The sequence below is a fragment of the Neolamprologus brichardi genome, chromosome 7 (genome assembly GCF_056152115.1).
Source record: "Neolamprologus brichardi isolate AB-2024 chromosome 7, ASM5615211v1, whole genome shotgun sequence".
NCBI classification, from domain to species: Eukaryota; Metazoa; Chordata; class Actinopteri; order Cichliformes; family Cichlidae; genus Neolamprologus; species Neolamprologus brichardi.
The window spans coordinates 68726542-68742764 of record NC_142110.1 but is presented as its reverse complement, the minus strand read 5'-3'; the positions used below and the strand labels follow the sequence as shown (position 1 = coordinate 68742764).

General features: G+C 46.6%; 2 protein-coding genes across 2 annotated transcripts in view; one reads left to right on the top strand and one right to left on the bottom strand.

Annotated features, from left to right (window-relative positions):
• The window catches only part of LOC102790346 (integrin alpha-11-like), a 37888-nt gene extending 28941 nt beyond the window's left edge, over nt 1–8947 (top strand). The window contains exons 19-30 of the mRNA XM_087844580.1: nt 1481–1566; nt 1659–1863; nt 1941–2039; nt 2691–2767; nt 5145–5228; nt 5341–5443; nt 5522–5635; nt 5877–5960; nt 6040–6150; nt 6314–6409; nt 8039–8152; nt 8261–8947. Coding sequence (XP_087700706.1) covers nt 1481–1566; nt 1659–1863; nt 1941–2039; nt 2691–2767; nt 5145–5228; nt 5341–5443; nt 5522–5635; nt 5877–5960; nt 6040–6150; nt 6314–6409; nt 8039–8152; nt 8261–8341 — 1254 coding nt within the window. The 3' untranslated portion in view covers nt 8342–8947. The remainder of the gene's footprint in view (nt 1–1480; nt 1567–1658; nt 1864–1940; nt 2040–2690; nt 2768–5144; nt 5229–5340; nt 5444–5521; nt 5636–5876; nt 5961–6039; nt 6151–6313; nt 6410–8038; nt 8153–8260) is intronic.
• A 1502-nt stretch (nt 8948–10449) lies between these two features.
• On the bottom strand, nt 10450–16202 carry fem1b (fem-1 homolog b). Its single transcript, XM_006807880.3, has 2 exons — nt 15500–16202; nt 10450–14080 (listed from the first exon to the last, which is right to left on the bottom strand). The coding sequence occupies exons 1-2, from the start codon at nt 15745–15747 to the stop codon at nt 12445–12447; spliced, it is 1884 nt and encodes a 627-aa protein (XP_006807943.1). The 5' UTR covers nt 15748–16202; the 3' UTR covers nt 10450–12444.
• Nucleotides 16203–16223: the final 21 nt, after the last annotated feature.

Sequence of the window (16223 nt, the reverse complement as noted above, 5' to 3'; positions counted from 1 at the left end):
AATAAACACTTCTGTTTGGAATAAAATAAATAGAAATTAGGTTTGAGAATAAAATAAACTTTTAAATTATTGCAGAGTGTCCATATTGTAAACAAACACACGAAATAATTATTATTAAATAAATAATAAAATATAAAAAATTATAAAATAAATAATAAATAAAATAATAATTGCCCCCCTAGTGGCCAATCTAAAAAACTACAACAGAAATGACCAGCCACCATCTGATTAATGAAATAAGTTGGTATCGGTTAACTTTTCCGAGTATGAGTACACACACATTTTACAGTATCGGCCCCGATACCCGATACCAGTATCGGTATCGGTGCATCCCTAATACATATATATATATATAAAAGAGAAAAGAGAGTTTATTACAGAGAAATGTCTCTTTCCAAAATAAAAGCTCTACTATACGCTTCTTCTGGGCTATATTCTCAGCAGCATATTAAACATATCAGGTCCCCATAAGGAGAATCATGTGCTAACGGCTGTCTAAATGACTCGGGTAAAGTTTGTAGCATGCGTCCTTGTTGTTTTTGTCTGCTTCCACTTGTCTTTGCACGAGGATGATGTTGGAGTAAATGTGCAGTCATATTCGTTGTGTTCCCACTAGTGCTGTCAGCATTAATCTGAAATGACGTTAATGCCACAACACGGCAAATCTCCGTTAACGAGCTACCGCGGATCGCCCCGTGCGTGGGGCTGGACAGCCAACACGTTAACGAGCTAACTGCGCTAACACACTAGTTCCCACCCATGTAATTGAGCATTCGTGGCACATCCAACATACTGTTTTACTTTAGTCCATGACGCGCTTACCTTCAGGGTCATACGTCACATGAAAACCAAAATAGTTCCAAACGCCAGATCTGAATGAGGGTGCGGGAGGTTCACGTTGCCATGTTGCAACGAGCTTAGCTTCTGTCTTGCTAGCTTGCGCTGCGCTCAGTGAATCTGCGTTCGACTACTCCGCCTAGGCTGCACTGTCGAGCGCAGATCCACTGAGCGCTCAACACAGACAGCACCGTCAGAAGGAAAGTTGATAAAATAAATTAAACATTTTATATTGTTCGATACATATGCGTACCGAACCGAAAGCACTGTATCGAATGGTTCAATATCGATACGAGTATCGTTGCACCCCTAAAATATATATATATATATATATTTTTTAGGGGTGCAACAACACACTTTACAGTTATTTAGTTGTAAAAAATGTTTGGAATCATGTATGATTTTCGTTCCACTTCTCACGTGTTCACCACTTTGTGTTGGTCTTTCACCTGGAAGTCCAATAACATTTGTTCATGTTTGTGGCTGTAATGTGACAAAATGTGGGAAGGTTCAAGGGGGCCGAATACTTTTGCAAGCCACTGTATGTGTGTTGTCTGTACTGGAAGTATCTCAGAATTCTCCCTTCAGTGTTTATGTCCTCCAACAAATGGATAAATGCGTTAATCCTCTTTTTTCCCTGTAGCTTCACTTCTGGAACGGATGTGAACAGGAAGACACCTGTGTTCCTGACCTCATCCTCCATAGTCACACCGACCTGATGAGTGCTCAGTGAGTAACCCGGTCTCCACTAAACTAATCCCTCACGTGTATCCGTGTAAATTATTAAGAGACTGGTAATTATTTCTTTGCTTCACCTGTAGGCAGTTCTGCAGGTTGAACAGACGGGCTGCCAGCTCCATCTGCAGCCACCAGGGGGTGCCTGAGAAGCAGCCGTTTGTCGTGGAGTCCGAGCGAAGGAGGATGGTGGTGTTTGCCCGACTGGAGAACCAGGGAGAGAACGCATACGGCGCTGCCATCCACATCACCACCTCCTCCAACCTGATCTTCTCCAGCCTCTTAGTGAAGGTACTCAAACTTTCTGTCCTCATCTTAAAAAGGTCAAAGTGCATGCTGGATTCATGTTATGCCGCCTCATCCCTCAGGACCAATCAGATATCCAGATTGAGTGCTCCTCTGAGGACAGACTGGCGACCCGGAGGATCTGCAACATCAGCGCGCCATTCATGAAGTCGCTGTCTCAGGTAGGGCAGAGCTATTTTCATTCAAATTATGATTTTGGGATGAAAAAAGGATCGACCACCTGCAGCTTCCTCATTGTTTATTATTGTTGCCCTGATACAGCAGCCCTTTGTTTAGGGTGATGGAGCTTCTTCCTCCTACATATGTGGACAAGTTTGAACATCACAGATAAACAGCAGATAAACAGGTTATTAGCTCATCATACCGCTGTTATACAGCCAGACTAATAACAGTGATTAAACTGGGCAGAAATATGCTGCCAATGATAGCTGCTGACTAAAATCCTTCATTACCTTAACGAGTGTCCCTGTAAACATGACCGTGATCCCCACCCCTCACTGTGAGGCCCCTCAGGGCTGCTGTGTGCTGGAGATTATTTCCAGCTTCCTCTTAAAAAGGCTCCGGCTGCTGGTTGGGGGGAGAACACAGCCGGAGGGAAAACGGGTTCAGCCGCAGACGACGGCGGGCTGCAGTGGAAAATAAAATAAATAAAAAACAGAAAGCAAAGAAGCTCCACACGATGATGTGATGGAGCAGACATTTAACGTTCTGACTAAAATGTTCTAATTAAGGATGTTAGGCCAGGAGAAGGAGACAATTAAATGTTTTTGATCCTGAGAGGATGAATTTGCACCTGCTCCTTTCCTGTCCAGGTAACTTTCAATGTGGAGTTTGAGTTCAGCCGCTACATCTTCCTGGATTACGTACATGTCGTCATGGTAACTACCAGGTAAGACAACTGAACATGTGTAATGTGATGTCACAGAAGTAAGTTAGGATTATTATTTTCTGTCCTCTGACGAGATTTTATATAACAATATTAAGGAGAACAAAAACTCCATCCTGTGATTCACAGGGTAGGATCGGGGCGATCGGGGTAGGATCGGGGCGATCGGGGTAGGATCGGGGCGATCGGGGTAGGTTCGGGTGATCGGGATAGGATCAGGGCGATCGGGGTAGGATCGGGGCGATCGGGGTAGGGTCGGGGCGATCGGGGTAGGATTGGGAGCGATTGGGGTAGGATCGGGGCGATCGGGGTAGGTTCGGGTGATCGGGATAGGATCAGGGCGATCGGGGTAGGTTCGGGTGATCGGGATAGGATCAGGGCGATCGGGGTAGGATCGGGGCGATCGGGGTGGGATCGGGCGATAGGGGTAGGATCGGGGCGATCGGGGTGGGATCGGGGCGATCGGGGTAGGATCGGGGCGATCGGGGTGGGATCGGGCGATCGTGGCGATCGGGGTAGGATCGGGGCGATCGGGCACTCAGGCACGAGGTTTAAACACAAAGAACTCAGCTTTATTTGCTGGCAGGAGAAAGTCATACAAAGCAAACTAAACTAAACTAAACTGGAAACTCACAAACTAAACTCACAGTGAGACACAGGGCGAGCCGCACAGCTTGAGGGAAAACGCGACACGGACTCAGAAAAACAGGGTTTAAATACACTGGGAAGTAACGAGGGGAATGAGACACAGAAGGAGGGCACAGCTGGGAGAAATCAGGACTGACGAAGCAAAGCAGGACGCATTCACATAAGACACGGACCTTCAAAGTAAAACAGGAAGTATCACACAGAGACGCGAACTTGACACGGTGGAGACAGCAACTAAGAAACACAGAGACATAAACCATAAGGCAGAGGACTCTAAGAACCGAAAGACACAGAGGGAAACTCAAACATGCAGACAGAACAGAGGAGACACATGAAGGGCAAGGAATCGACTAGAAACCATAGAATAACTCACACGAGTACAATAATACAAAAATCACAAAGAACTAAACATGCTGGGTCAGGAGACCCAGGACCCTGACACCTCGACGTCCGTTGGGGAGAACATCATGAAGAATAGATATGACATGAGGCAGCTGTAGTGGAGGTGGGTTGCAGAGAGGCTGACAGCAGCAGCAGCCTAAAATATGATTATCAGGGTCCTGAGTAGGAATGTGCGAACCAAATAAGAAGCATGTGGAACACTGGGAATCTCTGGAAAGCTGCAGGGAAGCAGTTGCTGACGGAATTAGCTCATCGGGAACAGGTGAGATGAAGAGTGTCCATCTGAACCTGATGAGGATGGGCAGACACAGACAATGGGAGAAAACTGACGACCTAAATATAGCAGGAGAAATGTTTGAGCAGTATATTTTTAACTGGCTTGTTATTGTAACGAGTCTTTATCTTATTTATTGTAACATTTATTATATAATATTTTATTATATTAATACTATTCTGATTAGGTCGTATTTTAAACGTAGCGCAGAGATGTAAGTAACTTGCTAGTTCTTCGTGGTCAATGACAAATAATTATTTAATCCCTGATCCAGTTTCATAAAACATCAGCTGGGAATCTGCGCCGTGTTTATTAAAGAGGAAAGAATGAAGTTATGTGAGTTTTCCCCCCGACTGCTGCAGGATTAGAATAAAAGTTATGGATGGATTTGCATGAAAGTGTTCCCAGAGGTAGCGAAGTGATTAACTTTTGGAGCCGATTAACATCTGGATCCAGGAATTTCCAGAAGGATCATTTATGGCTGCGAGACAGAAGACCAGGTGAATTCCTGCCTGAACGTGTGTGATGGTGTTTTGGTGATTACTCACAGATGAATCCAGATCCAGGGACTCAGGTTTCGCTGTTCAGCTTCATGAAGCAGAAGAAATAACAAGAAAACAGATGATATGATTTAAAGATGGAAACAGTAAAACATTAAACAGACGATAAAAACTTGATTTTAAGAAATCCAGTCCATACAGGTTTGGTTTCTAAATGTTTTGTTTAAAGGAGGAAAGAGGAAGTTTGCTCCAAATAAAAGAATCGCTCGATGATTGGTGCGACCAAAGAAACACTTGGATGCATCTGATTGGTCAGATGGAGCCAGCTGTATGTCGTAATTTATGGGCACGTGGTGGGAGTTTAAACCTTTCATTTACTTTGGTGATAGCACAGCCTGGTTTGGTTGAGTTTTTGTAGGTAAATATAAATAAAATACTTTAATTATTTGTAATTACATATTAATTATGCCCTTTGTCGTGGGCTGTATTGTAAAGTGTTACCGTTGAAGTTTCAAACTTTCGTCCTTTTAAGCGTGCTCATCTGTGTGTTACTCAGTGAGGGGGACGAGGGTTACCCGGACGACAACACCAATGACATCTTCCTCGCCCTGAAATACCAAACGGAGCTCCTCTTCACCAGGTGGGTGAAGCTTTGGAGCTTTTTGTGATTTGAAAGTTTAAAAAGTTGCATTCAGAAGAGTTCACGTGTGTCTGCGGATGGTTTATCGAAGCGTTCTTCCTTCTCCGGACAGAGACCCCTACCCTCCTCGTTTTGTAATCAGAGCTGACTCCTCCTCCTCTTCGTCCTGGGACCAATCAGACAGCAGCTCTCACACCTTCAACCTCTCCTATTACGTGAGTGAAACGAACTGTGCATGTTTGCAGGACGTCAGCTCTCATGAAGACGTTCTGATGCGGTTCTCTCGTGTGCAGATCCAGAACCTGGGCCTGTTCGCGGTGCAGGACGTCCTGTTCAGGGCTGATATCTGGGCTGTGACCACGAGAGGAAACCAGCTGCTGAACATTACAGACGTCAGCATCGAACAGGTGACGCTTTTGTTGCTGCAAAGCAGCTTTCACTGTACAGGCATCACTTATTCACTGAATTGTGAGGAGCAGCAGCGCCACCTGCCTGTCACATATTTATCTACTGCAAACGGAGGCTTTTCTGTCCTGTCGCTGTGTTTCTGACTTACTGCGCTGCTTTTTTAATGTTTTGGCCAGATTGGTGAAGCAGCAATTAAAACCAGAGGTTACCATTATAACGGAGTCCTCTTCCTCCCAGCAGGCAGCGGGATCCCACTGCACGCTGCCTCACGTTAGGATGAGCAGTCCTGTCACACCTGAGGATCTGACTCACCTGTCACAGCTGGTAAGGCTGAAGGAGCCTGTTAGAGTGAGGATAACAGTGGAGTTAAACAGTGTTTCACAGTGTGTGTGTGTGTGCGCAGAACCACAGTAACAGCGTGAACATGGAGGTGCGGTGCCAACTGAACCTCCCGCCCTCCCGAGAGGTGAAGGTGACGCTCACAGGAAGCCTTCAGCTCGCCGCTCTGCTCGCCGTGAGTTCCTCTCATCTGCCGTTTTCATAAAGCGAGACAAAGCTCAGGAAACAGGAAGTCCATCAAATTCCCGACTAACCAGAAACAGGCTCGGTTTAGTGAAACTCAGATTAACCGTAGGAGAAACCACAGGTGGCGCTCACTTCCTGTTTAACTCTTTCAGGTGAAGTTCAGGTCTCTGGAGCTGCTGACCGCCGCCTCCATCCAGCTGGAAGCGTCTAGTCCCGCTTTCCTCCAGGAGGACCGACCTGTCAGACAGGTGAGACCAGCATCGCTCTCCCATTGGAGGACAGAGGTCACTCTGGGATAAACAGGTTTAAACTCTTTGTGACTGAACCCAGTGGCCTTCTATCAGCTGACCACAACGTTTAATCAGCTGATCATCAGCGCTTCACCGACACAACCAGAGCTGTGCTGCCACCTGCTGTTAGGAACTATTACACCCTTTTGCTTCACATTAAAAACACATTTCTGCAAAAATATTTAACAATTAATGAACCACGTGGAGTACGGAGGACCAAAGGTGCCAAAATGCAACGAATAAAATATAATTATTAATTGTATATTGTTATTATTGTAATAATTAATTGGTTCCTCTATTTACGTCCTGTGTAATTTAATTTTCTATTTTTATTAATTTGGCGATTTTACATTTATTTATTTCTGCATATTTTTTCAAATGTATTTTCTTTATTGTATCTTGTTTCATTTTTGCATTTCTTCAAACATTTCTTTGTTCTTTGTTACACATGAAGCAACGATCGTGTCTCTGAGGGAGTTTACATTTAAAAATGGTGGAAAAGGGAAGAAAACCTCAGAAACACCCGAACTCTTCATTTTCAGTCAACATTATTTAATTTTGACTCCATATTTCTTTGTTAACTTATACTCTAATATACATATTAACCCTTTAAAGCCGGTCAGAGCAGCACGCTCTGTTTTGCGTAACTATTTTTAAATCCCGGTAGCTCTGCAACCACGTGAGCTAGCGCAATAATTTTTTTTGCATATGAAACCGGAGGAGTTGTACTTACATCTTATGCCATCAGCTTGTCCTCGGTCACAGTTTCCTTCCACATATAGCTTTGCAAAAACTGCATAAAAAGCACTTGCAGCAACAAAAACATAATATTCCAGAAACACGCTTTGCCGATCCGATCAGCTGTTCATAACACTTCCTACGTCCATCAGCACGAACTATCACATGTTCTCCATGACCTGCCCGAAACCGGAAGTGACATCATTTTGCGGAAATGTAGTTTTTTACCATCAGGGCCTCATGAGCCTATACTGGTGTTTTTAAAAGTTATCTTTGACTTTATGACTTTCTGTGTGGTTTCTGGGATGCTTAGGACTCATATTGCACTGCTGGAAATAGTTTATTTTGATGCATATGCTGCTTTTTTGCAAATTTGCATCATAATATTTATTTTCGTTTTTCCTGCAGTAAATAAAAATTGGTGTATTTCAAAAATAAAACTATGAAGACACTCAAAATAAATTTCCTGTGGTGGGAAACTATTTTGTGCAACTTTTTTGTATTTACAGTTTTGAGGGATAAGCCTCTTAAATTTCTCTAACTAGAAATATATGTTAAAAAACAAAAACGATTTTCATTTTTTTTGTAGTTTATTGCACTTTTTTGCAATTTATGTAATTACTATGCACTTAATGCAGACATATTATTAAAATCTGGGCTATAATGGTTGTATTGATGTATAGCAACTTGAAATGCTCCCAAAAATGGCTCCACAGCATGTAAACATATAATATAAGCTCTGGCAGACTTGGTGCTATGGTAGGTCTTAAAGGGTTAAGGACTTTATTAGACCGCCTGACATGAACACTGGTTTCACACACACTCGGGTGTTTTGTGCTGTAACTGCAGATCATTCTGGACCTGAGGAAGGAGGAGGATCACTCCATCCCCATCTGGATCATAGTGGGAAGCTCACTGGGAGGTTTGCTGCTGCTGGCCTTACTGGTCCTCGCTCTGTGGAAGGTAAAAACACACACGGAGCCTCGAACATCATCAGAGTACGTCTCTGTTCTGAGCTCTGCTCTACAGTGGACGTCTGGATGAAACCATAAATCCTTGTTTTCTCTTCAGCTCGGCTTCTTTAACAGACGGAGAAGAAAGGAGGAAGAGGAGCAGCCTGTGGCCAATGGGAAGACAGCACAGGAGCTATAACGTGGCTGACATCACCGCCGCATCATTCCTCGCCGGCCTGCAAAGTCTTAAATTAATGTTCCCGATGAAATTGAACCTGAAAGACACTGAGAAAATCTGACGACCTCACATGGTCACCTGAACGCATCACGTGCCTCCACCCGTCACTCAGGGACTGCGACCCTCACCTTAAACCCGCCTCTTCGTCCACGCGACTTTCATCGATCCTCCCCACAGACTGTATATAAAAGACGGAGTCAGCATTAGAAATATCGGAGGTTGAGGATTCTTCAGCGTCGCCGACGTCGGCCGTTCATGTGAGAACTTCACAGGTGTGACGGAGGCGTCGTGATAGAGGAGAGCGATGGAGTAAATATTTAGACGGAGGCTGACGGGGCAGAAAGCAAACTACCTAACATTCGTCTGATTTCATCTTAAATTGTAAATAGATCCTATTAATTCTTATATATTGTAGCTGATGCACTTTTGTTTAAAAGTCAAACTTGAACTTGTGTAAATATTCACACGTATGACGAATGAGGACCGAGGCGTTACCGTGGAAGCGGTTACCGTGGAAGCGGTTACCGTGGAAGCGGTTTCCGCTCTGCCTGTTAATGTCAGAATAAAGATGAGAAATATTAAAGTCGTGTCCTTCTGTTCGCTCATGTTTACCTTCTTTGTCTGAAATTTGGACTCTTTGATAACCTGAAATGTTAAATCATCCAAAGATCTGATTCAACATTTTTCTTTAAATTTTCTGGATAAATCTCAAAAGTTTGAGTAATTATTTTAAAAGTTTGAATCAGAGATCCTGAAGTTGCTTCCGAGTCGGTTTGTTAAACCATCCATCATGTTCTTGTCACTTTCAGATAAACTGAAATTCTAAATTCAGAATCTCAAATTTCGACTTATTTAGACAAAAATTGAAATTTTGAGACTTTTTAAACTCAAACTTTTAAAAGTAACAGCCTTTACAGGGACGTGTAACTTGACCAGACACATTTATTACAGTTATTATTATTATTTTTAACCAAGCTCAGTTTTTCAGATCTGACCAATCAGATCGCTGCATTTTCTTACTCGCAGCTCAAACGCCACTACTGAATATAAAACTAGTAAAACAGTCACGTGTGACGCCCGACACACCGCTGGCTGCCGCTCCAGGTCGGTCTGCATCCTCAGGTGTGGTCCCGCCTCTCAGTGCTCGACTCAGTCCTGAAACATGGACCAAAGCTTCGACTCCAGGATCAGTTTTTTATTCAATGTTTTCACAAAACTGGTTCTGATCCTTGAAATGTGGGATTTTGTGTCACGCAGAAATAAGGCGTTTATTTATTTATAATTAAGTTCTGACTTAAACATTTAGAAATCTTAAACAGAAGCAGCTTGAAAGTTTGAAACACCCGACGTTTGAATGATTGCAGAATCGTTTCCAATAACTTTTTCAGAAATTTGGACTTAATAATAATAATAATAATAATGGATTGGATTTATAAAGCGCTTTACAATTCCACTATTCATTCACACACTGGTGGAGGCTACAGTTGTAGCCACAGCTGCCCTGCAGACTGACAGAGGCGAGGCTGCCATATCGCGCCATCTCTGGCCCCAGTGGCAGACATAAGGCGGCCATCGCAGACACGAGGCTCCTCCTCAGACAGGCTGAAGAGCTCGGAGTTCAGCCGCTCCTCCTCCTCGCGTTGAGGTGGTTGCTGGGAACCCCGCAGTCCTGAACCCGGACACTTTACTCATCTGAACTTTGTTAGTTTTTTTCTCGAACTATTTCAAAGATGGAAATGAACAACAGGACACAGCAGCTGAGCTCAGACAGAAGACTTTAATTTAACAGCATTCACCCCGCAGGAAGTACCCATCAGCTGACATCTGAGCATCTTTGGCTTCATCTCAGCCACAGAAACCTGCGTTTAATGGAAAAAAGGTCCCACCAGGACACAAACACTCCTGCAATGATAGTTTTAAAAAATTAAAAATGAGTTAAACAGAACGAGCTGTGTGGACGGCTCAGACTAATGCCCCGTGAGCACACGGCTAATAAAAGCTGGAGTTTTATTAGGAGAGCGAACGCTCTCCAACACCTGATTACAGGACGCCAAACGGTGGACCGAGAAAGTTTCCACCATGATCGGCTCGTTAAACCTGATGTTTAACGGTCAGTTGAGGTGCGAGCGCTCCCAGAGTAAAACAACCCGAACGCTTGGCCGTCCTCCCAACTGTTACAATAACGTCTGATGTTGAACACAGGAGGAAACTTTTCTAAATCTCACACCCACCTCAGGTCTACATTTGAACATCGAATTATTGCAATAAACATGCGAGCAGGTGAGATTTGGCACCTGTGCGGAAAATGAGCGGGCCTCTGCTGGAACGTCCACAGCTTTGCTCTCAAACGTCTTGCTGGCTGCAAATCCTCACTTTGGACCAAACGGGCCTCAGCGAGCATCTGAAGCTCAGCGAGCTGAGCACAAATGTTAACGAACGCGACGTTTGGGTTAAAGGTGTTAAAGTGACAGGCAGCTTCAGTACGGGAGGGATGTGAGAAGAGTCAGATAAATAAAACGCCGCAGCGTCGATATTCAACATCCAGCAGGGATGCAAAAAACGCCGCAGAGCATCGATCGAAACCGTCATCCTCTAACGTCCCCCCTGGAGGATTAATCCGCCGACTCCAGTCTCACGCCGCTAAACGATAGCACCGAGTAAGATCACCATTTATTTCTCAACTATTCACTTTAACGACGCTCGTATTAAAACTTAAACCCAGAAACGGCGGATCAGACTGGATGAGTCGGGATTATCCGGACGTTTTCCTTAAAGGCACTGCTGATCCCGGTGAGGTGACGCCTACGATGCAGAAATCTGAAACCTGCACTCAAACTGATTCTTTTCCTCGTTTGGTTTCAGATTAAGTTTTAAAATCTTTGATTCTTGCAGCGTGGCGTTCGCCAACACGGGAGGCTTTCAACAAACGCCAAAACATTACAGTAAACGCCACAGGCGATTCTGCGGATCCACAACGCCTCGGTCAATTTTCAAGTCTGCGAGTGTGCAAGGGTGACGCAGATATGGTCATTGACGCCCAGGCGACGCCGCACCAGCTCCCCACGTGTCCGTCGGAAGGCCGCTGGCAGTCGAGTCCCCCGCCCCCGCTCCCGAAACGCTCGCAGCTTCCCGAGAGTCGGCGTGGAGAAACATCCATCACGGCGAGTTCGAGATGTGCTCGTTATCTAAACCGTAAGAGACCGACTGACGAGGCTTTTGTTGGCTCACTTTTCACATCCTGTCAAAAGTTAGAATAAAATAAAACGTAGATTAATGTCACGTTATGGCATCAAAACGTCTCTCCTGCTGATTCCAACACAGCAGGAGAGACGTCGGTTTGAACACTTCAACTGAATCTGGGCTTCAAGACTCTCAGTTTGACCCTCAGAGGCTTTTTGGCACTTATCCTTTAACTAAAAATACTTTATTAGGACATAAAATCTGCATTCAGACAAATCTGATGAAACTCAGAGTGAAGGTCGGCTGTTTTCTTTCTATCCCTCGATTTCAACACTAAACTTTATTTTTTTATGCTGTTTCTTTCTTAGAGTTTCTCAGAGAGAAAGTCAGAGCAGCTCGTTTGCAGTTATTTTATCAGAAACAAAACAAAACCCGACACAGCTGATGAGAAAGACGCTGAACGCCCAAATAAATACCCACAACTATAAATAAAAGGGCGAGGAAGGATTCAGAGCAGGAGTGTCCGCACAGTTTCTTTAGAGGCAGAAGAAAGTTTAACTCAAATGTGATGAAGCGTTTGGATCGCCGCCCACAGCCAGGAACACCCGATAAAAATCTCTCCAATTAAAAAATAATCCTCTGCGTGGCGGCTGATTGGTGGTTGAGCTCGGTCGTCTGGCGTCTCTTCAGGCACTCGTTCCTTCGGTCCGATCATTTCTTCTTACACAATCGCGGCGACATACGCGGCAGCTTCCTGGCAGAGAGGTAAGGCAAAACAGGAAGCTGCCCGGCGCCGCCAAAAAGAAAAAAAGATTTTTTTTAATATAAAAACGTCGACCTCAGCACCGCGTGAACTGTTAGAAAAACGTTTTTAAAAACCGGCGTCAGTGGAACTCCACGAACTCCTCGAGCGTTTTGGGGATCTGGTTGCGATACGTGATCTGGTGCTGCCGGACGGCGCGCGCCGCCAGGCACTTGAGGCTCATCTTCATCTGCGTCTTCAGCAGGATCTCGGACACGCCCGTCGTGCTCTTGTCCAGCGGCGTCTTGTTCTGCTTGTTGGTCATATCCGTGTGCGCGCCGGCCTCCACTAGGTTGATGATGATGGCGTGCAGCGTGAGGAAGTCGCTGATGGGCCGGTTGTACTGGACGATGACGTGCAGCGGCGTGTTGCCCTCGTTGTCGATGGCGTTGACCTGCGCGCCGCAGTCGATCAGCAGCTTGGTGACCTGTGCGTTGGGGAAGCTGCACACATCGTTGGTGTGGAAGTCATCCACCGGCGTGGTGGAGCTGATGGCGAGGTGGAGCAGCGAGGAGCCCTCGCGTGACCGCGGATCTAGCTGGATCAGGTCGTAGATGTGCTTGTTGATGGCGGCGCGCTCCGCGTCGCTGCAGGTGGTTTTAGTGGAGATGCACGCCAGGTACAGGAAGGTGAAGACGTTGGACTCGTAGTTCTCCATGGCCTGCGGCAGCTCCGATTCAGCGGCGGCCTCCACGCGCACCATGCTGCGCTGGATCTCCAGAACGCTGCAACGCAGCACCTGCTCGACGGCGGCGGCCGACACGTGCTCCTTCAGGTGGACCATCTGCGAGAACACCTGGGCGAAGCGCAGCAGGTCCTTGTGCGTGTTGCGGTTTCCTCTCTGCCGCAGGCGGAGGGCGTGCAGCCACAGCTTGATGCACTGTTCAAACTCCATGTTGTCGGCGTAGACGGCGCCGCGGTAGATTATCGGATGCGACACGTCGATATTGTCCGAGCCCAGGATCCGCTCTCGGATCATCAGTCCCTCCATGTGCAGGGCGTCGCGGTCCACCCTGATGGCCTCCAGGTCCTGCAGCGTTTGACACTCGCGGCGCCCTCCGTACGCCTCGACGGCGGGGAACAGCTCCTTGGTGATGAGGTTGTCCGGATCGCGGTAGCGCTCCATCATGGCCGCGTGGAGGTAGTGGTACGTCCTCTGTATGTCGTAGTTCTCCCTGTCGTTGGCGAACGAGGCGCCCAGCAGCTCCAGGGCCTCGACGCGGCTGTGAGGGTCGCAGTCGGCGTGCGCCAGCAGCAGCTCCACCACGTCAGCCTTGCAGCTCTCCGCCGCCACTTTCAGCGGCGTCATGCCGTGCCCGTTCACCACCATGGACGCCTGGCATTGCGTCAGCTCTTTGACAATGTCCAGATGTCCCGCCTCAGCCGCAAAGTGCAGCGCGGTGGCGCCGCAGTGGGCCTTGGCGTTGGGGTCCGCCCCCTTCTCCAACAGGAACCTCACCACCTCCGTGTGGCCTTTGTAGGCGGCAATCATCAGACAGGTGTTGTTGAACTTGTTGGTGATGCTGATGTCGGCGTCGTGCTCCACCAGGTAGCGAACGATGTCCAGACGCCCGTCGAAGCAGGCGGCTCGCAGGGGGGTGGAGTTTGTGATGGTGGTGTGGTTGACGTTGGCGCGGTGACTCACCAGAAGACGCACCACCTCGAAGTGTCCGGCGCCGGCTGCACACCACAGCGCCGTGGCACCGTCGATGACGTAGCTGCAGGCCAGAGACAACAAACGTTAACGTGGTTAAATGGTCACGATTTAAACAACAACGATAGAAACGACAAGAACAATAGAAACTGATTCAACTGTTGGTTCAATTGTAGTTTTCAGGATTTCTGTCCTTCACCCAGTCAGGGTTTTCTAAATAAAAGCCGTTTACGTAGAGCAGGTCTCAGTGTCCGTTTACTAAAACTCATGAAAACAGAACAATCTCAAGCTCCTTTTGTGTGGTGTTATGAATCAAGCGCGCCCACTTCCTTCACTGCAGAGAGCTCACAGCGGGACTGACTGTGACGTTGATGACTTTGAATACATCTGTCGAACCTTTGAACCGTCACGTTTGGATAGCGGCAGCAGACCTGCGGCACGTCGACCCCTCAGGCTGCTCATCTGTTTCCTAACAAACTGCTCATTAAACGAGCAATAATTTAAAAAGCAAACACCTTCTGCTGAGGTAAAGAGCCGCTGAATGAAACTTTTGGTTTCAATGCCTTTAAAGTGAAACTGAAACCTGATCTTTCCCCGTGATCCGGATTCTCTTATCACTTCAAAGGTGCTCTGATTACTTAATCGAGCCTTCAGCCTCATCACAGCACTGAAGAACATTTAACAGCACGTTTACAGGAAGAACTCGCTGCAGGGAAACAGATCGCTTATATAAACATACAGTACCTCACTTTTTAGTGTATTTGATAGAAACCAGATTATAGTATTCATATATATCCTCTTGATGTGTTTGCATCAACTTAGAATTAATCCATTAAAGTATACGGTATATATGGTTCACAGTGTGTGGAAGTGGAATACAGTGGCTGAGATGGAAATCGTCTTTTCACCTGATCACATTTTATGTATGTGATCAGAGACGCACAGAATACGACTTATACCCAAACACACAAACGCTGTCAGACCATACTATGACTTTTATACGCCTTCATCATCCTTCTCTCCTCCTCCTCCAACAACGATAGATCCATTTCAGTTTCACTAATGCCGACTAACTGCAGCTAACAGCTGTAAAATGTAATAATTGTCCTTTTTAAACATCCTCTAAAACTGTTTCCAACAAATATGTCTTATCATTTCTCCGTCATCATGTCAGACTTTTTTCCATTTTAACCTCTGACCCTTTTTTCAGAAATGCACCAGTTTTGTTTCTGTTAACTTCTGTTAAGTTTATTCATTTCCCAAGATTAGTTTGATTGACACTTATTTAGGGCACTATATGAAAGATGCTGTAGACAGAAGCTGGTGCAGCAGGTTAGCAGGTGAGGACCAGTCAAACTACTTTTTCTTTTAACAAATACTTTGAGTTTTGCGTGACCTTTGTCCTGCCTGACTTCATCACACTGGTGATATCTGAGTAATAAACCTGGCTGTGGAGCGCAGGTAGCCTCGGGTGAGCTCGTACCCGTCAAACCGAACCGTGCCGGTCTGCTCGGTGTCCACCTTGTAGTGGTCCAGGAGGAGCCGGACCACCTTGTCGTGGCCGTTCCGCGCCGCGATGATCAGCGGGGTGGACCTCTGGCCGCTCAGGTGGGTCACGTAGCTCAGCAGGAACTGCGTCTCCGCCTCGGAGTGGTTCAGCAGCAGCGCGGCCAGGGTCAGGACTCGGCCCTCGCTGGCAGCCTTGTACACATACCCGGCCAGAGACTCCATGAGAGCCCGAGAGGAAGCCAGGAGCTCCGCGTTCTTCCAAACTGACAGCGTCCACTCCCCCGGAGCGACCCGCCTCCCATTAAAGAGTCCACACCGGCCCCGGGGGTGACATGAAACAGCTCTGTCCTACCTACAGCCCCGGAGGAAACGTTCAGAGGTCCCGGCTGGTTTGACTATAAGCACTGGACTCAGGGTGTGCGTCTCCGGGCGGCAGCAGAGCGAGTGGACCGGTTAGCTCCGACGGCTAACTGCTAACGTCAGCGAGCGGCTTCCAAAGCGTGTCTGAGGTCAAAGGTCGGATAAATGACACCTCCTGTTGTTGCTGAAAATAAAAACGACGTCCCGGAGCGTCAAACACTCAGAAACAAACAGCTGATTTCAGCGTTCACGGAAGTTTCCGCTTTAAAACACCTCCGACAGGAACGTTGTCCAGCAACTTCTGTTCCCGCCTCTTCTTCTGCTGCTCACCGCGAGAG

Excerpts from the sequence above, each read along its gene's own strand:
- fem1b (XM_006807880.3), bottom strand. The coding sequence starts at position 15,747 with ATGGAGTCTCTGGCCGGGTATGTGTACAAGGCTGCCAGCGAGGGCCGA. Across the intron at positions 14,081-15,499 it reads GGCACGGTTCGGTTTGACGG|CTACGTCATCGACGGTGCCA; the intron begins GTACGAGCTCAC and ends TCTGGCCTGCAG.